This window comes from Suricata suricatta, chromosome 7, assembly GCF_006229205.1.
Source record: "Suricata suricatta isolate VVHF042 chromosome 7, meerkat_22Aug2017_6uvM2_HiC, whole genome shotgun sequence".
NCBI lineage: Eukaryota > Metazoa > Chordata > Mammalia > Carnivora > Herpestidae > Suricata > Suricata suricatta.
This window is the reverse complement of record NC_043706.1, coordinates 76358458-76385278: the sequence shown is the minus strand read 5'-3', so window position 1 is coordinate 76385278 and position 26821 is coordinate 76358458. Positions and strand designations below refer to the sequence as shown.

At 35.5% G+C, this 26821-nt stretch overlaps 1 protein-coding gene across 1 annotated transcript in view; it reads left to right on the top strand.

Moving 5' to 3' along the window:
• RNGTT (RNA guanylyltransferase and 5'-phosphatase) overlaps positions 1 to 26821 on the top strand; it is a 306020-nt gene that overhangs the window by 39401 nt on the left and 239798 nt on the right. The window contains exons 7-8 of the mRNA XM_029944807.1: positions 1200 to 1309; positions 2514 to 2615. Coding sequence (XP_029800667.1) covers positions 1200 to 1309; positions 2514 to 2615 — 212 coding nt within the window. The remainder of the gene's footprint in view (positions 1 to 1199; positions 1310 to 2513; positions 2616 to 26821) is intronic.

Genomic DNA, 26821 nt, shown 5'->3' with positions numbered 1-26821 from the left:
TAAAGCAGACATTTCATTGGCTGGGAAAAAGAGGTGAAGGTGTAATATGAGAGGAATGGTACTCTTTAGTCCTTTGGCTCTTGAAATCCCTAAAGTGTGCTTATTTAAGGAAAACAGAGTTGATGACATATAGGATAACTATAAAAAGTGATTCAGAATTAGGGGAAGAAAGTAGGACTAGTGTCTGCTGGATTGACTCAGGCGTCTTCCAGATTTGACAGGGACGTATGTGGACTAAATACTGTGTTCTTTTTTTCCTTCCCAAGTGGCTCAAGCTGCCAAATCTTTGCCAGAAGGTTGATCATTGCAGCTTGTAGACCATATTTTTTATTCCTTAATTACGTTAACAGCTAGAGTTGTTTTATGGATTTTTCTTGAGACTGATGCCAGCCCTCTTATGGGTCTGAAAGTAATTGTAGCATGGATCTAGACTGTATTTTTAGTCTTTAAAATTTCCAGGAGTCTTCTTTATTTATTTGGTATATAAATTCTCCATCTGCTTCACTTCTGTGATATTTTAAAAATATGCTTGCTATGAAATACAATAAGATACTTTATGTAGTTCTGAGTTAAAGAATTTAGATTAAAAATTCAGTGATGAGTAATAGTTTTTCTTACATCCAATGGCTGTAGTTTAGCCACTTTGTCTACTGTTACACTCTTATTCTAGTTTACAAAGGTATATGTATTGTGGGTGTTTATCCCCTTAAAATCCATACTCCATCAGGGATAAGCTCTTCTCTCTGTTCCTGGTGAGAACTTTTGGTGAATGGTATAGTTTAGACCTGGGTTCAAATTCTATTTTTACCTCTCAAATAAATTGCATGCAGTCTCATTTATTCATTTGTGAAATAAATATGCTGTAATCTACTTTTTCACAGCTGGCATAAGAATTAGAGACAGTGTTTGTAAAATGTCAGATTCTCTGCCTTCCTCTGAGTAAATGGTAGGCAAGTTGTTATTGCTGTTATTAATGAGTAATATCCATCGAGTACTTTGACAATACGATATAGACACTGGGCTATAGATGTACACTGAAAAGCATATCTGGATTAGGGGAAGTGTGGAGCAGGCTATTTCTGTTTCATATATTTGCTCAGATGTAAAAATAAGCAAGTCTATTTTTCAATATGGTCTTTAGAAATAGATTTTGAACTCTAACAAAATATTTCTCTCTCTCTCTCTTTTTTCATCTTAAGGGTGCTATATTCCTGGAAGGTGTAACTGTTAAAGGTGTAACTCAAGTAACAACTCAGCCAAAGTTAGGAGAGGTACAGCAGAAGTGTCATCAATTCTGTGGCTGGGAAGGGTAATAAACATTTTAGTTTTAAATAAAACTTATTCTTACTCCACCACGTTTAACATGCAAACATAGACATAGCCTCTTTGCTCCTTGAAGACTGAATGTTTAGAGTTCCTTAAAAACGATATCAAACAAGAGTTTACCAGATCGTTTTCAAGATCAACAGTTTAGTCAAAATTAGACTACTAGACAGTTGAGTCAAAATTATGTGACTCAAACATGTCTTCCCAATAGAATAGGAAGTTACTTGTGTCACTATCTAGTATTTGTTTGGTGTGCTTGATTCTACTGATGCTGAATGTTTGTATTGCCCATATGATACTACTAAGGGAGAACCAGTGAGACTCGAATGTTCCACATTTTCCAGTGTTTCTGTAATCAGAAACCTGGGAAAATCAGTTTTATGTATATAAGCATATTTATATAAATATGTTCTGCCCCCAACCATGACCTGAAAATATTTATCAGTCATTTCATGGGAGGGGATTCAGAAGAGAGTTTATTGCTCTAATCTTCCTCTCGTGTCTTGGTCTGTGGTTATTTCTGATGATCATTGCTCTCAGTGGCAGAAAATTATAATACAGCTGGAACATGATGAAACAGGATTGCTAATTATTAAAAATTCTTAATATAAAGACCTTTTTGACTGGTACATTAATATCAATTAGCCAGAAGTAATTTTAACTAAAAGATAAAAATGATGATAAAGTAATAATGATTTCAGTGTTGTGTTAAACCCTTGCCAGTGTACTTTAATCTTGACTTATATTTCTCCTGTTTTGTCACTTCTGGGCATCTTTTGAGCAGAAATTTGCCAACCTTGTGGAGTTAATGCCAAGTTGGCAGAGTCATGATGGAGGAATATGGGGTCTAGAATAACGTACGATAATCAAGGCAAGCAAGATTTAAACTTCTTCCTGAACTAGGTTTGTAAACAAACCTGCTTTCGTATGAGATCATGACTATTAGTTTAAAAAGCCCAATAGTTATAGTATGTAGTGGCAATTAGAATCTTTTTAACCCGCATCTGAAATGTCTAGAAGATAACATTTTGTTAGCATTCTTGGGAAAGCTGAGATTTTTCCAGTCGACATTAATCTCATGATAGGGAGAATTTTGTGGTAAGCGTGTGACTAATGAGAGATTGGTTTAGGACGTATTGCTTTGTATGGATGCCAGCCATAATAGTAATAAAATGTTCTTCTTTAAGGTCTGGATTCCCTGGAGCACAGCCTGTTTCCATGGACAAGCAAAATATTAAACTTTTGGAGCAGAAGCCATATAAAGTAAGCTGGAAAGCAGATGGTACTCGGTAAGTTAGATTTCTAAAACAAATTATACAAATAATTCTAATGCTTGAAGAATACTGCTTTGTTGGTAGAGAATGTTTGTACTCTTGGAGTGTATTTCTGACTTGAACAGCAAAGTAATCATGTTTCAAATATATAATTTTTGTTTCGCTAGTATTCTTATGTAAGTCAGTTTCTCTCATTCTACTTAATTTTTGGTTTCAGAGTTCTTTTTAATTAAAGATTTTTTTTTTTTAAGTAATCTCTGCAGCCAACATAGGGCTTGAACTCACAACCGGAGATCAAGTTTGTGCTCCACCTACTGAGTCAGCCAGTGCCCCCCGCCCAACTTCTGTTAGTTTGACATAAATCCATACCAGATTTAAGTTTGAAACTGTTTTCTTTGGATAATATTGTCTGTGAAACCTTTTTGGTATGTCTGCTGCCCACCACCTGTGTTCAGTGGTTGTCGAGCACTTCTGAAATTAACAGATATGTTGTCAGTTTACAATCTAAAAATTACCAAGTCTTTATGATATTGTTTTCCTTTGAATATTGTGTTCTATATTTTGTTCCTCGAATAGTTTTCTGTTAATTTTTGCTAATAATTTTTGTGATTTTATACACTCTTAAGGGTGTTGTAGTCTTATAACAAAGCTTAGCTTCAGTTTTGTATTCTTATGCTTATACATGTTAGTATAAATTTTATGATCCTCAGTAATCTTTAACTTTTACTTTCTATTTTGTAATCCTTATTTTTATAGCTTTGCAATTTGTATTTTTTCATCAAATGTTCTGATAGTTGAAGTAATTATTTTAACAGATGTTAATATAGAAGTCCTATTAAGTTGTTCAAAATAAAATACTTCAGAATAATTAAGAGAGCATATATAATATAGTTTAGTTTTTTCCAGCTTTCTTGAGATATAATTGACATACATTATGTAAGTTTAAGATGTAGAATGTGTTGAGTTGATACATTCATAGATTACAAGATGATTACTGTTAGCTAAAACCTCCATCACTTCACATAATGATCATTTCTCTTTTGTGGTGAAAATATTTAAGATCTGTTGTCTTAGAAAGTTTCAAGTATAGACCACAGTATTATTTACTATTACCACTATGCTGTACATTAAATCCCTGGAACTTACTTGTCTTGTAACTGGAATTTTATACCCTTTGACCAGTACCTCCCCATTTCCTCTATCTCCTCGGCTCCTGGTAACCACCATTCTAGTCTCTATCAGTTTGATTTTTTTAGATTCCACATGTAAGTGTTACTATATAGTATTTGTTTTCCTCTGATTGACTTATTTCACTTAGCACAATGCCCTCAAGGTCCATCTGTGTTGTTGTTAATAGCAGAATTTCTTCCTTTCTCATGGCTGATTATAGTCCATTGTATTTATATAGCACATCTTCTTTATTCATCTGTTGATGGTTACTTAAGTTGTTTCCATATCTTGACTTTTGTGAATAATGCTGCAATTAAAATGGGAGGGCAGATATTTCTTTGAAATGCTGTTTTCACATTTTAGTCTTTAAATGTTATTTTGAAGATAATATAGGTTGCACTTAATTTTTGTGTGAAGCTTAAAAAAATTTTTTTTAATGTTTTATTGATTTTTGAGAGAGAGAGAGAGACAGCATGAGCAGGGGAGGGTCAAAGAGAGAGAGAGAGACACACACAGAATCCAAAGACATGCTCCAGGCTCTGGGCTAGCAATCAGAACAGAGCCTGATGCAGGGCTTGAACCCATGAACCATGAGAGAGATCATGACCTGAGCTGAAGCCGGACGCTCAACTGACTGAGCCACCCAGGTGCCCCTTTTTGTGTGAAGCCTTTGCGTGTCAAGGTGGGAGTTATACTTTTCATATCATGTTATCTTCATCTGCATTTTGCTTGTGGCGACCTTAAGAGATGCATATGAGGATATAGAGTGGGGTAGATACAAGTTGATTTTAATATTAGGTGAATATAATGATATTTCAACACGATATGCTTTTTAGTAATTATATATATACATACATGATACATATATACACATACATGATACACACATACATGATACATGCATACATATATACATCTTGTTAGGGAACATATCAAAATCTTTTTCATTTCATTTGGTTTGTCTTTGTTGGAAAACCATCTGTCCTTTCAACTTAGCAGTTTCTAGCATTGTTCGGGGATGGATTTTATGAGTAACAGGCTCATTAAACAAAGTTCAGAAAATAATAAATGAAAAGAAGAAAATAAAGAGTGATTTTATCACAAAGAGAACCATTATCATCATTGTGGTCTTGATTTTATTTTTTTGATTATAAAGCAATTATATTAATGCTTAGTATAGTGAATCCAAATAGTTAAATAACAAGTATGTTTTACATATGTATATTCATTTTTTCATATTATTTTGAATTTATTTATTTATTTTAATGTTTTTTATTTATTTTGAGAGACAGAGAGAGACAGTGTGAGCAGGGGAGGGTTAGAGAGAGAGGGAGACACAGAATCTGAAGCAGGCTCCAGGCTCTGAGATGGCTGTCAGTACAGAGCCTGACGCGGGGCTAGAACCCACGAACTGTGAGATCATGACCTGAGCTGAAGCCAGACGCTTAACTGACTGAGCCATCCTGGTGTCCCAAACAGAATTCTTTAAAAATGAAACAGTGAGAAATTTGTATTAGTTATATAGGTGAATTGATAAACTCTAAACCACTGCAGTCTCAGAAACAGGTGAAATCATTTTGTTTGATAGAAGATTTAATAATTGTGTATCTTACATTTCATTAAAATCTGACTCTTAAAAGTGAGATGTCTCCTTCTTCTGTCAAAGAACAGTATTTCTTTCATCATAGCACTTTTCATTATCAGAAGTTACTTTTTTTTTCTAATTTTTTTACTTCTGTATCTCCTACTATATTGTAAGCCACAGATTACTGAGCAAGTCTGTCTTCTGTACCTTTGTATCAACAGTGATCTGCAAATCATTATTGTAGCAGATATTGAATGAGTGAATGAATAGTGAATGAACAGTATTGGGCGTTTTATGCTCTTGAGAGATCTGTCACTTCTATAGATTGAAATGTTCACATTTTATACTTTTCCTCTAAATAATTTTCATGATCTTTTGGTTCATTGAATGAATTGAGAAAGGAAGAAAGTTGTATTTGGAAAACTGTACCCAGGAGTAGAAAGGGCACAGAGATAGAAGTTGAAGACTTAGTTTTGGATCTGTCTTTATCCTTTACTGGCTTGGATAAGGTACATATTTGATAGTAATAAATGACATCTTTTATTAAATAGCTGTATGTGTTTTCTATTTCATAGGGTTAATTTGATGCCTTAATGAGAAGACATGTATAAAAATGGCTTTTAAATGGTGGAATGCTCTAAATGAAATTACTATTAGTTTTCCCAAATTAAACATATTAGTGGCCCATGCAGGTAGAGGAGCAAATAAAAAATGTAGGTTCCTCTTATGTCATTTTTACAAACAATATATATGACACAGTCTTTTTTAGCATGGGGTACCTGCTTTTGTGTCTCATTAATTTACTTCAAAATCTACTTGTAGTACATAATCAGATATTTTTCCTAATTTCACTGTATTTTGTACTTTGTTTATAATCTATAAAAGACTTGCTTTATTTCTGGATTGTTATCAAATGAAATACATGTGTGTGTGCACATACACACAAATATGTGTTTTTATGCCTCAGTGCACACAAGTTATCTGCTTTCTTTCTTGTTGGATTTGTCTAGAGCAAGAGTTAGACTACAATGGCCCGAAGTCCAAATCTGGCCCATGGCTTGTTTTCGTAGGGGTCATGAGCTAAGAATAGCAGAGTTTATTATTGTGGTCAAATACATATAACATAAAATTCACCTATTCTGTTTTTGTCTCCTTGTGCAAACACCTTTGGATTTTTATTATCTATTTATTGAATTATAATTGACATACAGTATTATATTAGTTTCAAGTTTACAACACAATGACTTGATTTTTTAAAATTTTTTATTAAAAATTTCTTTTTAGTGTTTATTTTCGAGAGAGAGAGAGAGGGAGAGAGAGATGGAGTTGTGAGCAGAGGAGGGCACAGAGAGAAGGAGGCACAGAATCTGAAGCAGGCTCCAAGCTCTGAGCTGTCAACAGAGCTTGAACTCACAAACTGAGATCATGACCTGAGCCAAAGTCAGCTGCTCAACCAACTGAGCCACCCAGGTGCACCTGATTTGATATTTAAAAAATACACCATTCTGGGGCACTTGGGTGGCTCAGTTGGTTAAGTGTCCGATTCTTGGTTTAGGTCCAGGTCATGATCTCACTGTTTGTGAGACTGGGCTCTGTGCTAAGAGCACCGAGCCTGCTCTAGATTCTCTCTTTCCCTCTCTCCCTGCTCTCTCCTTCTGTCAAAATAAACAAACTTTAAAAAATATATACCTTTTTAACCTTAAAAAATTTTTTTTAATGTTTATTTTTGAGAGAGAGAGAGAGAGAGGGAGGGAGGGAGAGGGAGAGAGAGACAGTGTGAGCAGGGTTGGGGCAGAGAGAGAGGGAGACACAGAATCTGAAGCAGGCTCTAGAGGCTCAAAGCTGTCAGCACAGAGCCTGCTATGGGTCTCAAACTCATGAACCATGAGATCATGACCTAAGTCAGACACTTAACTGACTGAGTCACCAGGCACCCCATTTAACATTTTTAAGTGTATATAAGTAGCATTAAGTATGATCACATTGCTGTGTGACCTGTTTTTATGTTTTTAAAGAGTGGTTAAAAAAAAAAAACATGTGACAGACTGTATGTGGTTTATAAAGCTTAAAGTGTTTATCATCAGGTCCTTTATAGATGTTTGTTGACTCCTGGTCTAGACCTGTGCTCTCCATTACCCATATGGTTACCAAGCAGTATAAACAGGGCTAGTCTGAATTGAGACGCGCTGTGAGTATAAAATACACACCAGAATTTATGGGATTCACAAATACTAGAATATATAGCAATAATTTCTAATACTGATTACATGTTTGAATATTTTGAAGTAAATAACAGTTTAAAATTAATGTTTCCTATTTCTTTTTTTTTTTAATTTCTTTTTTACTGTGGCCACTCCAAAATTTGAAACTTACATATAGTGCTCATGTTTTATTTCTGCTGGATAGGGGACTAGACAGAGAGGGACATTATTTTTTTGTCAAATTAAAATGAGATTAGATTGAGGAGAGGCAAGGGGCATGCTAGCTTGATCTGTCACGTCATATCCAAGCCAACTCTGAATGGAAATGTACACTAGAATAGTAGAGGAAATTTTAATTGAGGAATGTGTAATGTGTAATCATCTGAAGCCTTTTATAAATCAGACAAAGGCATAGGATATTTTTCACATGCTGTTTAGGGTTGCGCAAATCTAGATGGTATTCTGAAGAGACTTGAAAGCATAGGCCTGTCCCATATAGTCCAAAATAAATGTTTATTTATATTTTTATGTAAGTTATAAGAGATTTAGTTGAAAAGGAAAAAAAAGGCACTTTGTTGTCAGTAAAGAAAGATAACTTTTATTATTGAAAGTTTTATTATTTGAAAGAAATTAGGGTATGTGCACATATGCATGTGTGAATGAGTGAGTGAGAGAATGTGTTAGGTTGGAATCTGGGAGTTACAATGACAATAAATAACTCTGTTCTAGAATCAAGATTTTTTGGTTTTATTTTAATATTACTGGAAAGCTTCAGTTTCCTTATCTGTAACATGTGATTAATAACCTAAAATTTAGGGATCCATTTAAAAACCTGTTTTACCATCCAGTTAGGAACCTTAATTTGCCATCCAGTTAGTAACTTAAAAAAATCAAACTCTAAAAAGTAGAGTTGTTGTTTGTATAAGGACATTGAATTTTTTTCCCCCCAAGGTGAACATCCCAGATATTTTTAACAGGAAGTGGTCAAGTCCTAGGGCAGTGAAGTTTATAGTAAATAGTGAATTTTAAGGCAAAATGAAAAAGCAATATTTCACCATTTTAATTTTTTACATTCCTTTTTTTATTTGTTTCTTTTTCTTGCGGTAAATATTAAAGTAAATAAATTCTTCCTACCTGAGCATCTGGTTTGAGAGGAGTGGTTTTTTCCCCTGAGGAGGTAGGACTGAACTCCCTTCAGTTTCTTATGTTCCTTTCCTCCCTTCAGGCTCCTGCGCGTGTTCTCTATGCTTTGGGGGCAGGTGGAGACCCGTGCCAGGAGCCCGCCATTGAGATAACTGCCCTCCTGCCCTTTCAGCACATTCCTCTTATTTCAACCCTGACTATGTTATTCTAGTAGCTTTATCAGAATTACAAATAAGGCTTTTAAAAAAAATTAGGTATGTTAAATGTATCAAGATCTAAAGTTTATGCTTCGGATACATTGTGTGAGTTTTAAGAGAAGCAAGAAAATAAAGACAGTTGGAGGAAGGTATCAGGCCTTCCTGAGAATCATTTTGAGAAAAATATTTAAATTTCATGACATGTCACATCAGGCATGTGATTGGTAAGTACATGAGTTGTTTGTGGTTAATGAAAACCATGATATTGTAATTGATAGCACTTGATAAATGACTTGTAAAATGTGAATATATACATATTTTGGAGCTATTTAAGATTTAATGAATGTATGTGCATATAACTGATTTTTTGATGGATATATTGCATAAACGTAAATAATACTACAGAATAACAGATCTCAGTCTCCTATATCTAAAAAGCAATATCTAAGTCTTAAAGTTCATGACATATTTGGAAATTAGAACCAACATTAATTAACACTTTTAAAGTTGGGTGTAAAATTAGGTGAAATGAGAGTTTTGGAAGTTACTGTGAAACTGAGCTTAGCAGCTCTAAATAAGACTAATAAGAGAGACAACATTATGTGGTTAAGAGTATATTGCTTTTGGGGCGCCTGGGTGGCTCAGTTGGTAAAGCGTCCAGCTTTGGCTCAGGTCATGATCTCACAGCCTATGGGCTCGAGCCCCGTGTCAGGCTCTGTGCTGACAGCTCAGAGCCTGGAGCCTGCTTCAGATTCTGTATCTAGGGCCCTCTCTCTCTGACCCTCCCCTGCTCGCTCTCTGTCTCTCTCTCTCTGTCTATCAAAAATAAATTAAAATTCTTTCAAGGAAGACAAGTGGAGTTCGTAGCTTGGTCCTCTAATAACTTTGTCTCCATATCTTGCATAAATTAAGCAAATTTGAACCTTAGTTTTCTCATATGTAAAATGACAATAATATTCTTAGGGTTTTAAGTATGTAATGAAATGTTGATATAAAGTGCCTTCTAGAATAGCCCTTATATACAGTAGATGTTAAGGTATTTTTTAAAGTAATTATTGATAGGTATGTACTTACAGTCATTTTGTTAATTGTTTTCCAGGGGTTTTGTAGCTCTTCTCAGTTCCTTTTCATCTCTTACTCTCCTTATGATTTATGACTTTCTGTGGTGTTCTGTTTGGCTTTTTTTCTCTTTATTTATTGTGTATCTATTACAGGTTTTGGATTTGTAGTTACCATGAGAGTCATATCCTGAGATTATAGCAGCCCATGTTAAGTTGATGTTCACTTAAGTTTGGACACATTTTAAAATAACTTCTTTAGTCATATTTTACATCTCTTTTTGCATAATTTTCTTCTAATTAAGGTCTTTTTTTTTTCCACTAAAGAAGTTCCTTTAATATTTCTTGTTAGTCCTGTTTAGTGGTGGATGAACTTTGTTACTTCTTGTTTTCTGGGAAACTTTTTATCTCTCCTTCAATTCTGAAAGATAACCTTACCATGTACAGTATTACTCGTAGGTTTTTACCTTTTAGCTCTTTGAATGTATCATGCCACTCCCGTCTGGCCTACAAAGTTTCTGCTGAAAACTTGGCTGATAGCCTTATGGAGTTGCCCTGGTACTTACCTTTTTGCTTCTGTATTGCTGCTTTTAAAATTCTTTAATCTTTACATTTTAATTACGGGGTATTCTGATGTGGATCTCCTTGGGTTCATCTTGTTTGGGTTCATTCTTTTTTTTAATGTTTTTATTTTTTTAAGATTTTCAATGTTTGTTTATTTTTGAGAGACTGAGAGAGACAGAGTGTGAGCAGGGGAGGGGCAGAGAGAGAGGGAGACACAGAATCCGAAGTAGGTGCTAGGCTCCAAGCTGTCAGCACAGAGTCCGACATGGGGCTCGAACTCACGAACTGGGAGACCATGACCTGAGCTGAAGTTGGATGCTGAACCGACTGAGCCACCCGGACCCCCTTGGGTTCATTCTTAACCTGAATGTATGTTTCCTTCCTCAGGTTAGGGAAGTTTTCAGCCATTATTTCTTCAAATAAGTTTTCTGCCCCTTTCTCTTATTCTGGGACCTCTATAATGTGAACTAATACATTTTTAAAATGAAGCCTGTATTAACAAATAATTCTTGATATACATGGGTATAACCTACTATTTTGGGGTTTGTGTGCACACATGTATGGTGTCAAGAAATCATAAAATTGTAAGGAAAGAACACTTTTCCCCTGTAAAAGGCCATATAGCATAGTGACTGTGATAACAGACTGTGGAATTAGACTACCCAGATTGAAATTTTGGCTCATCAGATTATTACATACTTTGTGATCTCAGTTTTATATTTGTAAAATGGAGGTTATACTAAAATCAATTCTTGGGTTTTGTGATAATTAAGTGAATTAATATATGCAAAATAGTTTCTAATGCCTGGTATTTTGCCTTTGCTATTGTTATTAGTCTTCTTGTAGAAGGGAAGCTATTTGACCCAAACTATTAAATATGTAAAAGTTTTATATTGTGTTTCTGAACTACTTTATGCAATCTAGTACAATGTTTATATTTTTTCTTGGAGGTTTGTGTTGAGATCCTTTCATTTTATTTTCCAAATTGTTTTATTTTTTATTTTTATTTTATTTTTATTTTTTTTTACTTTTTTAGTGTTTTTATTTATTTTTGAGACAGAGAGAGGCAGAGCATGAGCGGGGAGGGGCAGAGAGAGAGGGAGACACAGAATCTGAAGCAGGCTTTAGGCACCAAGCCGTCAGCACAGAGCCTGACGCGGGGCTCGAACACACAAACGTGCGTGCGATCATGACCTGAGCCGAAGCCGGACGCTTAACCGACTGAGCCACCCAGGCGCCCCTTTCCAAATTGTTTTAAAATTGCGCATGTACCCCAATGTTCATAGGGGCACTGTCAACAATAGCCAAAACATGGAAAGAGCCTAAATGTCCATCACCTGATGAATGGATCAAGAAGATGTGGTATATATATACAATGGAGTACTATATGGCAATGAGAAAGAATGAAAACTGGCCATTTGTAGCAAAGTGGATGGACCTCGAGGGTGTCATGCTAAGTGAAATAAGTCATTCGGAGAAGGACAGATACCATGTTTTCACTCATAGGTCTAATAGGAGAAACCTAACAGAGGACCGTAGAGAGGGGAAGGGGGAAAGAGAGATGGGGAGAGAGAGGGACACAAATCATGAGAGACTGTTGAATACTGAAAATGAACTGAAGGCTGAAGGGGGAGGAGGAGGGAGGGAGGGTAATGTTCATGGAGCGGGACACTTGTGGGGAGAAGCACTGGGTGTTATATGGAAACCAGTTTGACAATAAACTATTAAAAAAAATTTCCACTTGTACCATTCAAATGAAAGTTCATTAAAACATGTAACTTCTTTCAAATTTATATAGGATTTTTATTTAATACTTCATTTCATACTTGTTTAAATATTAGTGTCCAACTAATACTTAACATGGGAAAAACATTTAAAATCCCTCCCACTCCCACAGGATTACTGCTCTGAAGAATAGGGCTTTTGTTATTCATTGTTTCATTATTAGAGAAACTGAACCAATTCACCATGCCAAAAGCAGACATCAACTTTTTCCATATGGCTTACAACATTATTGCTTTATTTTTGTCGATGTAATTGATTTATAATTTATATGCAGCATGTATAGTTCACTGAGTTTTGACAGACACATACCTCCATGAAAGTACTACCATAATCAAGATACAGAACATCCTGTTATCATAAACGTTTTTTCCTGTCCTTTTTTTTTTTTAAGTTTATTATTTAATTATTTACTTATTTATTTAGAGATAGAGAGAAAGAGAGCGTGAGCTAGTGAGCATACCTGGTGGAGGGGCAGAGAGGGAGAATCCCAAGCAGGTGCCCCCCTCCTGTCCTTTTATAATCCATCCCTTTTGCTTCCACCAGCCCCAGTCCATCAGTGGTTTACTATCATTACAGATTACTTTGCTAAAATTTTGTATACATGGAATCATACAGTGTGTACTCTTTTGTAAGAGTAATTTTACAATGATTCTAAAAATCTGTTATTTAAATTAATAACAGTTTGTTCCTTTTTATTGAGTATTACTATAGTATATGGATGTACTGTTTTTATTCACCTGTGATAGATATTTGGGATGTTTCTGGTATTTGGGCCATTTTAAATGAAGCTTTTGTAAACATTTGTGAGTATGTAAGTCTGTGAAGACATGTTTTCATTTGCATTCCTTTTTTATGGTTTATACTTTTTGTGTTTTAAGAAATATTTGCTTTCTTAAAGCTTGCGGGATTTTTCTTAATATTTTTTCCTGGAAGTTTTAGCTGTGACACATTTTGAATTAATTTTTGCATATGTGTTAGGTAAGGGTCAATGTTAATTTTTTTCCCAATGAAAATCAGTTGTTCTAGTATCATTTATTAGAGAAAAACATCCTTTTTCCATTTAAGTGTCTTGTCACATGTGTTATAAATCAGTTTACTATAGAGCTGTTGTTGTATTTATGGTTTCTGTTGATCTGTGTGTCTACCCTTACCATAATATCTTGACTTGTTTAGGATTATGTTAAGTTTGGAAATCAGGTAGTAAAAGCCTTCCAGCTTTGTTGTTTTTTAAAAGTTGTTTGGCTGTTCTAGATTGTTTGCATGTTTCTTTAAATGTGAGAATCCACTTTTTAGTTTCTCTGAAAAAGCCTGCTAGAATTTTGATTTGATTTGCATCTAATCTACATGTACCAGTACTGAATGTTCCAACCCATCAACCTGGTGTATCCTTCCATTTATTTAAGTCCTCTTTTATTTCTCTCAGTAGTGTTGTGTAGCTTTCACTGTAGAGATCTCACTTGCCTTTTTGGTAAAATTTTAAAAAAGAACCTATTATTTGGTATTGTAATTAACTGCCTGTTTACACGTGGCCCTGAAAGGAAGCCATGTAATAAACTTGCAAATCGTTCCTTAGAAATTTAAATGGAAACACTTAATACCTACTGAAGTCAAAAGGAGGTTCTTTGCTTTGAATTCAGAAGTACCATCTCACCCATCACAGGAAGCTCCACGCACTATCATGAGGACACTAATCACTTGTGCATGTTGATATTGTACTAGCAATCTTGCTGAACCCTCTTGTTCACTAACTTACTACGTTTTCTAATAGTGTGACTGTAGTGTTTTTGAATTTGCTATGTAGGTAATATCTGAAAACATTTTCTATTTTCACTCAGTCTTATAATTGGTACTTTTGTATGTTATGGTGTTAGACTTCTAGATAAGGCAGAATTACATGGTATTGGGTAATCTTGTCGTGTTTCTAACTTTAGCGGGAACAGTTCTCAGTTTTAGTATTAAGTATGATATTTGTTGTAGGTTTTATGATACAGGCTTTATCTAGTTAAGAAAATCACTATTCATGGTTTGCTAAGAATTTTTATCATCATTGAATTTTACTATATGCATTTTTAGTGGTTATTGAGATAAGTCATATGAGTTTTTACCTTTAATCTGTCAATTTACTTCATAGTGAATTAAACTGATAGATTTCTGAAGTTGCAACACTTCTCTTCCAATCTGATGTTGGATTCAGTTTGATGTTTTTTTGAATTTATATTTGTAAGTGACATTGATCTGTATTTTTTAGTACTGTCTTTGTGTGGTTTTGATATGGAGATTGTACTAGTCTTTAAAAATGAATTGGAGATCCTTTCTTATTGTTATATGTCTAGGTCATTTATAAAAGTCAGGAAAAAATGTGTTATTCTTATAAAGTTGTAAGGATTAAATGAGGTAATTACTTTAAAGTAGTTAGTATACTGGTTAGTTTAAGTGATTAAATGAAAGAGTACAACACTGGGATAGCATAAACAAAGTGTGATATAGCCTGGGAACTATGTATAACTTGACCCATGAGAGAATTCCAAGGGTGGATCTAATCTGTGTTGGTCATAGTGGAGATGAAGAGGAGGTAAGGGTCTGTTAGAGCAGGGTGGAAATCCAGTGTCAGGAAGAGTGGTATCAGGGCATTGCAGATGCACTTGGAATTGAACTGTTGTGTAATTGTAAAGGTAATTAGAATTTTTATAATAGAATTTCTCTGCAATTTGTAATGCAGCAAAGAGAAATGATCTTTATCTTTAAAATGCATTCATTCAAAATTTATTCAACATCCATTTGGAAATGATGAAGATACAGAACTATGTAAAGATTTTAGAATTAATCTCACATTTTATTTTCCCTCCCCTTCAAATTTTATTTTTTCTTTTTAATCTAGAGATTAAATAGTATAAATTTAATTTCAACTATTTCTGAATGATTGTCTAGGTAAAAGCCAAATTGTTGTTGTTGTTAGTATTATTGTTATTATTTTATTTTTGAGAGAGCACAAGTGGGGGAGTGGCAGAGGGAGACATAAAATCTGAAGCAGGGTCTAGGCTCTGAGCTGTCAGCACAGAGCCCAACGCAGGGCTCGAACTCAAAAACTGTAGATCATGACCTGAGCCGAAGTCGGATGTTTAACAGATTGAACCACCCAGGTGCCCCCCAAATTATTATTTTTTTGTAACTACTCGTCACATAGGTAGCAAAGTCGAAGATAATAATGCAGACTATGTTGACAATAGAAAAGGGGAAAAGTTATGGAATAATTTGTAATAGACAAGAAAAAGCTTTCTTATGAATTAGTAATCATGATGAAAGCAGGTTCCATGAGGGCTAGGATTTTTGTCTTCTTAAAAAAAAATGAATTATTCTGTCTGCCAAATAAAGAGTTTTCTTTTTGTTTTTAATAAGGGCTACATCCAATGTAGGCCTCGAATGCATGACCCTGAAATCAAGGGTTGCATGCTGTATTGACTAAGCCAACAGGTGCCCTAAGATTTTTATTATTTATTATTTATTATTTTTTATTTTTAAAAAATTTTTAATGTTTTATTTATTTTTGATACAGAGAGAGACAGAGCATGAGAGGGGGAGGGGCAGAGAGAGAAGGAGACACAGAACCGGAGGCAGGCTCCAGGCTCTGAGCTAGCTGTCAGCACAGAGCCTGACATGGGGCTCGAACCCACAAACGTGAGATCTGACCTGAGCTGAAGCTGGAGGCTTAACCGACTGAGCCACCCAGGCGCCCCAAGATTTTTATTTTTTTAACCAGTGTGTCCCCAGGGTCTAGAATAGTGCTTGGCACATGGTCGGCGCTCAGTAAATATTTAATGAATGAACTGGTCTGTGAAAAGCTGTTAATGTCTTCATATGAAAGGTAAGGGAAACAGTGATTGTGAAATTTCTTTAATATTTATTTTAGAGAGTGACCGTGACTGGAGGAGAGGGGCGGGGGGAAGGAAGGCACAGAATCTCAAGCAGGCTCCAACTCTGAGCTGTTAGCACAGAGCCCATCCAGGGCTCAAACTCAATGAACCCATGACCTGTGTCAAAGTCGGACACTTAACTGACTGCGCCACCCAGCTGCCCCAGAAGGAGAGAGAATCTTAAGCAGGCTCCAGGCTCAACATGGAGCCCAGCTTGGGGCTCATTCCCACAACCGTAGGATCATGACCTGAGGCAAAATCAAGAGTCCGAGGCTCAGCCAATTGAGCCACCCAGACTACCTTTTAGGACAGAATTTAAAGCTAGATTTAAGAAAGAAACAGCTACTTTTGTTTGGATTTATGTAATATAAAGATGATCTGTTATCTCTATAGAGTTGTTGTAAAAGGATTAAATGAAGTAATTAAAGCACTTAACATTCAGTAGTCAGTAGAGAAAAGATAACTATATATGCATATACTTATCTTCTGACTTACATATCACGCACACACACACACACACGCATACCCTGCTTTAAGAAAAATTGAATTTATAAAGTAAATGTAGGACTTGGATTACAAGGAAAATTTTTGCAGGAATTAAAAAAAAAGCCACTTAGGCATTTATGGAAATGTAATTTATAGTCAGCTTTTTATAACACATCTATTTAAGTAAGTGAGATACATTTACATAATGCTCTTGGAGGAAATTGTAGACAGATTCATTCTTTCTGAACCCTGGTCTGGGAATCTCCTTTTTTCATCCATTCAGAAATTATATTGAAAACTCATACCTCCAGGGCTCTATCAAGAGTGGTTAAGATAGAGTCCCCAGCTTTAAGTTTTCATCTAATCCAAGGCTCAGCAAATGTTTTTTCCAAGGGCCAGATAATAAATATTTTTAGCTTTGTGGGCCATGTTTTCTCTGCGTCAGCTATTTGGGCTCTGCCATTGTAGCACAAAAACAGCTATGTTTTGGAGTTCTTACATAAACAAATGACTGTAACTGTGTTCCAATAAAACTTTATTTACAAAAACAGGTAGCAGGCCACATTGGGCCTTTAGATCAAAATTTGCCAATCCATGATCGAATATATTCTTACATCTTATAGTGTTTACCTTTCTTAATAGAGTGTAAAGTGAGCTTAAAGAAGGAAAACCTAAGTTTAATACAAAAGTATTTTTGTTTTAAAATTTGCTCCAGTAAATTATAAAAGTTGAAATTAGTTTTTCTTCCTGTTAATAGTAAGTCATTGGTAAGCCCCTGGTACTTTGACAAGATGTTTTATATAATTTAGGTAACTCTTGAAATGTATAAATTTGAAAGGAAAATTAAGCCTTTTTTCCCCATAAACATCATGTTTCATGTATGGTCATGCTAGATATGTCCTAATAATGTACTTAGTGACTTAAAGAAATAGCTGTTGAATGGATAAACTAATTATAACATGTTCAGGCAATTTCTGTATTTGCTGCTGTAACGATTTTATATAGAACAGTATAATCACCCCAGGTAGTTAGTAGCTTGCTTGGATTCTTTGATAAGTATCTCATTAATGATGTTTGTAGCAGATGTTTATTCTAATGACGGGAGCTGAATGTTCAGACAGGAACAGCGAGGATAAGGTAATGAAACGCTAGACTGGAAAAGTCTGGCATGCTGAGAAGAATATTAAAGAGGTTTCAGATGTCTCTGGAATAATTTTCAGTGAACTACAAACTAAAACCAAAATATGTTTTATGTTATTTAGGAACAGAATGAGTAAATCAAATTATGATCAGTTAAGTAATGTGTATACTACTTTACTTTAGATTTGTTCACTTAGCTGTTTTTCATTTCCACTTGAGAGAAGGAATTAGAGCAAATACAAATTTGTTTAGCTCTTTTTTTTTTTTTACTGCAAAGCAGATTTTTCCTTATATGTACATAAAAACCTTGAATATTAATATTTTTAAAAATTATTTATTTTTGAGAGAGAGACAGAGCATGAGCAGGGGAGGTGCAGGGACAGAGGGAGACACAGAATCCAAAGCAGGCTCCAGGCTCCAAGCTGTTAGCACAGAGCCTGATGCAGGGCTTGAACTCACTGCAAGATCATGACCTGAGCCGAAGTCAGATGCTTAACCACTGAGCCACCCAAACACCCCCTGAATATTACTACTAATAAGAATTTCTTTTATTCACTAATAAGCATTAATTAAAACCATACATCATATTTAATACTTAGAAACTTCCTAGTATATAAAGTTATACCAAAAAGGATTTAAAATTTTTGAACTGTTCTAGGGAATCTTAGAGTTTTGTGGAAGTGTCTAAGGGGCTAGGATCCAGAAATCAAGTATTTGCTTCAATTGTACAATTAGATAAAGGCAAAATCAGCAATACAACTCTGGTCTTCTGTAGGTTTTTTTCTTTATTGTTCTGTATTCTAGTATTTGGGCTGTTAAAATTTGGTTTATGGTAGTTTTTTCTCATTATATAGTCAGTCTTTGGGCTTACTAAATGTTGAGCAGCACACCTCTGGTGATAAGCAGACACCCTTATAATGTAGAGCAGATTACACCACTGACAGACTCTGGCCCTGTTTTTTTTTCTCCAGTAATTTCATAAGAATCTATTGGAAGGGAGCCAGGCCAGTTTTCTTGCAACTGGGAGGGATACAATAATGCCATGACTCCTGTGTTTCTGTTTTGTCATGGAGAAGAGAGACTAACAAAGATTGATTAGAGGTCACTCAGAAATACTGTTTAGTAATCTGAAGCTATAGTTGATATCTGGTAAATTAATTAAAAAAGAAAGTAGCAGCATTTCTTTTGCTCCTTCTTTAAGCCGGTCTCTTACTTGGAGCCTCACTATATAAAATAAGTCAAAGTGGTACTGCTTTGGGTGTTGCACATTTCTGGAGAGCATTTATGGTTACCTTCTTCTGAATGGTCTCTAATGTCACCCTGGGACTTTTTTAGGGCAACAGTCCCCAAACACCACTGGACCTTTTGGGTTACATTACTATCATGGTTATATTACCATATAGGATACTTTCATTAAAAAAAAAAACAAAGTCAGGGAACCAAATTGAGTAGGCCTTACTTGGCTTGGAGATATACTTTGAAAAGCACCCTAGTTTATTCTGATTTCTGGCCTGGTTTAGGAGCTATTATTGCACTTAGCATCCTGTGGAATATAGTGTGAAAATCAGTGATCTGAATCAGAGTAATGTTTAGCCAGCCATTGAGTTTTAAGGATGCAGCTGAGAATTTGTTCATTAAATGATTTAAGGAGATGCATATAAAATGCTTAATACAGTGTTCAATGGATGATAGTTATTGTTGTCATAGCTAAAGACTCCTTGGAAAACTGTTTTTACATGGAAACCAACATTTAATTTCCTAGAGTTCATTCACAATTCTCCTAGGGTGTTGTGTAGTTACTGCACCAGAAGGAAAGTAGGTATTGGTCAAAAGACAATCTAAGATCTTAAAACCAAACTTTTGAAATCAGTATCAGCTGGTCACATCCTTAGGACTTACTAATGGATAAAAAGATTCTTTAAATATTAGTTTCTTTGATTGAATGCTAAATATGAGAGTTATTCCTAATTAATAGAGAGATTGTCCCTAAAGTTGTACTTAAACATAAAAATCAACTGAATATCTGTTACCAAACCTGGGTAGAGAAGGCTTAGAGCTAAAGAGAAACAAGTAAAACCTCTGTGGAAATATAGGTAAAACCCTGAGGTAGAATTTGCAGTTGCCCATATTCTAGGTGTAGCAAACATCTGGAACTTTGAAATATTAAGAAAATCCTTTCTTGTTAATATTTCTAAGCATATGTATATTAAAATATAGCTAGCTATGGGGCCCAAATATATAAAAGGAGATAATACAGGATAAAGAGATTGACTTTGTGCCTTTCGTTTTTCATTTAGTCAATAAATATTTATTGACTATCTGCCATATGCCAAAATGAGAACTAAGCTGTATAATATTTTTGTAATTTTTTATCTTAACATGAATAATTTGCTTTATTATATTTTTAGAGCATGTACATGTGAGTCATGGGGGGGCGGAGAGAGAGAGAGAGAAAGAGAGAAAGAGAAAGAGAGGCAGGCTCCACACTCTGTGTGGAGATGGACGTGGGGCTTGATCCCATGACTCTGGGATCATGACCTGAGCCCAAATCAGGAGTTGGACCTTTAACTGACTGAGCCACCCAGGTGCCCCAAACATTTTCCGTTTTTAAAGTATACTAATTTATTTGTATAATTTATATTGTATAAATTAATGGTTGTCAAGATAAAATTATTCGCTTTCTATTGAGGCATTTGAAACGGTTTCTTTTTTGTTGTTGTTATATATAACTAATGATCTCATACCCATCTTTGTGTAGGTTATGATAAATATAGTACTTACATACTTAGGTAAAGAGTGTGGAAACTTCTGAAGTCCTTGATACACATTGCCAAAGGCTCTATGATACACCCCAAACACCATTGCTTAAAAGAGCCCATTTCACTGCATCTTTGGCAATTTTGGGTAATTTCATAAATAATGAGGCAGTCAAATTGACAATCAAAAATAAAATTTTATTGCTTTTATTAGCATTTAAAAATTATCATTGGGGTTGCTCAGGTTTATTTTGTGTTTTGGCTATACCAACAATTATTATTTTTTTAATCAACAATTATTTTAACAGGTAGCACTTGGTGAGCACTTATGTCTACTAAACATTGTTCTGAGGACTTTACATAGAGTATCTCATTTAATGCACACATTTTATGAAGTGTAGAAATTGTTATTATCCTGGTTCTCTGAGTTAGGAAAATGAGGCACATAAGGGTTATTTAAGTAACAGGACTGGGATCTGCATGCAGGTAGTCAGGCCGCAGACCCTGGGATCCCTACCACTATACTGTATTATAAACTGTGTTTCTTTTTTTCCTATATTGCCAGATGATGCCTTCGTTACTCCTTTTCAACATCTCTTTGGTTAATTTTACTGTTTTATTCTTATAGGTGCATTTTTGTCTTGGTTTATACTTATTCTGATATTGTCTTCCTCGTAAAACATTACATAGGGAGAGTAAATGTTCTTCCTGTGAGAACTTTATCCCACTCCTTGGGATAATCAGTATTATTAAGAGTTGGATGTTTGGTTCCTGTAGACATTATGCCTTCATCTGCCCGTCTGCTACCTTCTTCCCTCACTGCCTGAGCCTCCATATAAATGGGATGTGATATATCTTGTTCTCTTATAGGTAAACTGTAGAAAACGTTCTCAGTTTTTTTCATATTGCGTTTGACGGTAATTGGAAGAGCACTGCAGCTTTCACTTGATGGCAGAATCAGTATGCTTGCAGAAATAGTATTTATTGCTTTACTAGGTAACTAATTATTCGGCGACTATAGGCCTTACAAGGTCTCAAGGACAATTCAGCACACTGTAGGAAAACAAAATAGAATTCCTACTCTGAAGCAGCTTTAAGATGTAAGAGTTTAGTAAAATAAAACTATGTATAGTGCAAGACAGTAAATAAGGAGAGGTACCAAAGAGCCACTAAGGAGTATTACTTAATATTCCATATGAAATATGAGTGCTCACTGTGACTTTAGGAGTATAATATTGGATGTCCTAGATGGATTTTTAATTTTGATAGTGGAATAAGTAAGAGATACAAACACATTTGTTATTTAGTATGAATAGTGCTACTGACCAGGCTGATGAACATTTGCCCTGTACCCCTATTTTAGCTCTGAAGCTCTCTGTTGCATGAGATATTAAATGGATTTCATGCTTCTTTTTTCACAATTCCACAATACTTTACACAACTGGTTTTTTTGCTCAAGTGCTCTAGTCCATTATGTATGATTATAGAAATGGCAACTACTAGTTTGGGTAAAAAAAAGGAAAAAAAAACCTGTTCCTCTTTGTGAATCTGAAAAATGGTTGAAAGAATTATCATTATATTTAAAGAATGTATGCTTTATACAAAAGAATATTGAAAGTAATAAGCTATGTCAGGAACAAATGAAAGATAAAACAAACCTTTGGAATATTTCTTTTGAAATATTTTATGAAGACTGATTGCATTATAAAAATGAAAATGATTTTCACATCTTTCTGCTCTTTTCATACATTGATGTTGCCCAAACCATTATAAGTGGCTTTTAAGTTTCATTCCAGATCAAGGCAAATCTGAGTAGTGGATGTGGCATTACTCTCTGATGGAGAACCACTTAAAAGGATATAATATTGAGGCGTCTGGGTGGCTCGGTCAGTTAAGCATCTGACTCTTGATTTTAGCTCAGGTCATGATCTCATATCAGGCTCTGTGCTGACAATGTGGAGTCTGCCCTGTCTCTCTCTCTCTCTCTCTCTCTCTCTCTCTCTCTCTCTCTCTCCCAGCCTCCCTCCTTCCTTCCCTCCCCGCCCTTCTCTGTCCCTGTCTCTCTTCCTCTCCTTCCCTCCTCTCTTCTCTCCTTTCCCCCCTTTCTCTGTCTCTCTGTCTCTTTCTTTCTCTCTTTCTCTTTCTGCCTCTCCCCTGCTTGTGTACACACTGTCTCTCAAAATAAATAAACTAAAAAAAAAAAAAGGATACAGTATTTTACATATTTAATTTGTGTGACTATGAAGTTCTAAAAAGCATAACCAAGAGAGATGTCTTATCTATAGAACTGGTAGGTTCATGATACTAATTTATATATGGATTATAATTAATTACCGAGTTGGTGCAATGAATAATTTTGCAGCATTCCATTATATTGGAAGCTTTTCAAATCTTCTTAATTAGGTCAAGATCAGTGAATATCCTTGTACCTTACTAAACCTTTTCCATTATTAGTAGTTGTGAATTTTTTTAAAAGTTTTGTCTTGATATTTCATAAAAATGTCTTTGTCTTGTGATTCTGGTCTTATAATAATGAATAATGATAGTGTTTTAAAACTTTTTCCCCCATTATAAAAGTAATTTGTATTCATTATAGAAAATTTAGAAAATGAAGATAAGGAAAAGGACAAAAATGAAAAGCATCCATAATCTTCCCAGTTAGTGATGGGTTGCTTCTCACATTTTGGTGTGTATGTGTTTAGACCTTCCTCTCTTGTATGTATTATTTTGTTTAGTTAAATGAAAATATATTCATTCCACAGTATCTTTCCATGTGTATTATGTGCCAACTACCATTCAAAGTGCTGGAAATTTATTATAGTGATCCTTGCTATAATGGAGCTTCTATTATGTTTTCTACATAAGCCGTTTAATATCTATGACTAATAGCTCAGTAATCTGTTGTTTTTACCGAGTCCATCCTAAATATTTTTCTACTTACTTAAATATTTTTTGTCAGATGAGTAAAAATTATTTATTACGATAATACTTGCTCATGGTTAAAAAAGCAGTATTGGAAAGCTTAGAATGGAGAGCACTAGGACCCTTCCCCATTCCTTCCTTTCTCCATCAGTCCTGCTCAGTAAAGGCACCCACTTTGAACCATTTCTATTTTTTACTTATCTTATGGTTATATGTAAACCTAAATAATAGAAGTACATCTCTGTTTATTAACTAACTTTAGGTGAGTTCTTAGAGTGGTTATGGAGGATGTAGCTCACTCAACCAAAATCTCTGTGCCTGCCTTTACTCTGGTTTCTCACCCTAGTCATAATCTTGCTGTTCGTTCCTTATTGCTCAAGCCTGAGTGTCTAGTCCTCCCTTCACTGTTCTGATAACCCCTGTGCTAGTGTTTGTTGACTCCCTATGTTGTAAGATGAGGACTTTAAGAGTTCCCTCTCTTATGTCAACTCTAACTTTAGTATTGTCAACTTCATTTACATTTGCATTCTATTTGGTAAACATAGTTTAAAAAAAACTTGGCCTCTGGTTGAATTTGAGATGGTGAAAATACCTAAAAATGTCTTCACTGGAACTAGTTAGATTAGTGGAAAGGATACATTTCTTTTTTTTATGGTGTGAAAAGAGGATTCTAATATCTCAAACATATAGGGACTTAATACATAGACCTGGGTACAAAGGCATTAGAAGGATGGAGAAACAAAAGTGTTACCTGGAGATTAGTGAGCTGCTACTACCTTTAAAAATTTTAAATTTTTAAAAATGTTTATTCATTTATTTTGAGAGAGAACAAGAGGGGGAGAGGCAGAGAGATGAGCAGAGAGAATCCCAAGCAGGGTCTGTGCTGTCAGAGCAGAGCCTGACATAGGACTCTAATCTACGGCCCGTGAGGTCATGACCTGAGCCAACATCAAGAGTCTGGCGCTTAATTGAGCCACCCAGGTGCCCCATCAGCTCTTTAAATCTCTTCTGAGAATACTATGTCGAGGGTATTTAGAGTTACTTTTTTTTCTCTTGAGCCATCTATTTTCATGTTTCTGTTTTTCCTGAAGTGCATGGTGATTCTTGGTTGGCTATTTGCATTTAAAAATGAAGCAGAAAAGCTGTTTGTAAGCTCTGAATGTGGGCTGGATTTGTCAACGGTAACCTTTGATTTTTAATAAGTAGTTGTGCTGGAGGACCTTTAATCTCACTATTCAGAAAGGTGTTTGTTTTGGGGCACCATTGCCCATGTAGGTGCAGTTGCTCTACTTCTTCCTCTGAGGATTTGATTTAGTTTCTTTAGAAAAGAACCCTCTGTTGTTGTTCCTTTTGCTTAGGAGGTAACCTGCATGTCTTATGTATGTGAGCTGTAGGGGTGTAATTGTTTTACGTTAGTTGACAATGGCCAGCCCTTCTTTTTAAGTCCGTGTGTCACTCTAGTCATCCTTTGTAGTTGTCTGGATCTTCTTTGGGCCTTTGCAGAATGGGTCCTTCTTTTGTGGATGTTGTAACCTCTGTGCAGTGGTTCTTGACACTCTCCATCTATTTCTCGTTGATCAGAAATTTACTGAAATAGTTCATCTGCAGATGCTCTCCCCCCTCTTCATTTAATTATCTTCATTGTTGTGTGTTGCATTAGTTATCTGTTGCTACCTAACAAATTACCTCAAAATTAGCCCCCCAAATTAGCAGCTTAAATAAGCAACAAACATTTATTACCCCATAGGTTTTGAGAGCAGTTTAGTTGGGTGGTTATGGCTCTCTTGATGTTGCCATCAAGCCTTTCCTAGCCTGCTGTCATCCCGCGGCTCCGTGTCTCAGTTCCCCCCTGGCCCTAGGCCTGAAGCCTCCAATTCTTGCTCTGTGGGTCTATTCACGAGCTCTTTGGGGGGAAATTTTTTTTCTACTCGCTTAGATTCGTGTTTGGGGGCCATTGAATTAAAGTGACAAAAGATTGAAAAGAAAAAACAAAGTTTATTTGTATGCATATAGGGATGCACAAAAGAGGTGGCTTGCTAAGAGACTCAAGTTAGGGGTTTATATATATGTAACTTAATAGGGGAGAGGGAGTGGGAAGGAAAGACTGCTATGTAAAGAACAAAAGGGTTTCTTTGGGAAAGGCAAATTTGTTTTTAGGGGAACAAATGGGAATAAGGAAGTTTATAATACTGTTTGTTTTTGCTGGGGTGAGCGGTCTTTTCTCTCTTCTTCAGGGCTGTAACACCCTCTTCCCTCCAGGGGATTTAAGATTTTTTCACTATTATTTTCCTTTCTGGGAGGAAAGCCTCCCTGAAGTGGGAATTTATGGCAGCTTTACTCCTAGAAGTTTCTGCTTTTAGTCAGCTAAGGGAAGCTCTTAGGATGCTTCATTCTGCATCTGCTGAATCTCAAATGTCTTCAGTTTAAAATAATCTTCCTGTGAACATTGGGGTTCCAAGTGGGTCTTTACAGCTGGCTGAGTGTCTTTACCACATGACAGCCAGCTTCCCCAAAGAACAAGTGATCCAAGAGAGAGAGTAGTTACTCCAAGGTTTCCAAGGTGGAAGCAGTAGTCTTTTATAATCTAATCTCAAAAATGACATAGAATCACTTTTGCCATGTTCTGTTTGCTGGAAGTGAGCTACAAATCCAGCTTTCACTGAAGGGGAGGAAAATTAAGTTCCACTTCTAAAAAAAAATCAATCAATTAATTAATTATTTTTATTATTTTAAAGTTTTAACAAAATTTATTTATTTAAAAAATTTTTAAATAGTTTATTATCAAATTGGTTTCCATACAACACCCAGTGCTCTTCCCCACAAGTTCCCTCCTCCATCACCACCACCTCTTTTCCCCCCTCCCCCTTCCCCTTCAACCCTCAGTTCATTCTCAGCATTCAATAGTCTCTCAAGTTTTCCATCCCTCTCTCTCCCCAACTCTCTTTTCCTCTTCCCCTCCCCCTGGTCCTCCATTAGGTTTCTCCTGTTTTCCTGTTAGACCTATGAGTGCAAACATATGGTATCTGTCCTTCTCTGCCTGACTTATTTCGCTTAGCATAACACCGTCAAGGTGTCCATCCACTTTGCTACAAATGGCCAGATTTCATTCTTCCTCATTGCCATATAATACTCCATTGTGTATATATACCACATCTTCTTGATCCACTCATCAGGTGATGGACATTTAGGCTCTTTCCATGTTTTGGCTATTGTTGACAGTGCTGCTATGAACATGGGGGTACATGTGCTCCTATGCATCAGCACTTCTGTATCCCTTGGGTAAATTCCTAGCAGTGCTATTGC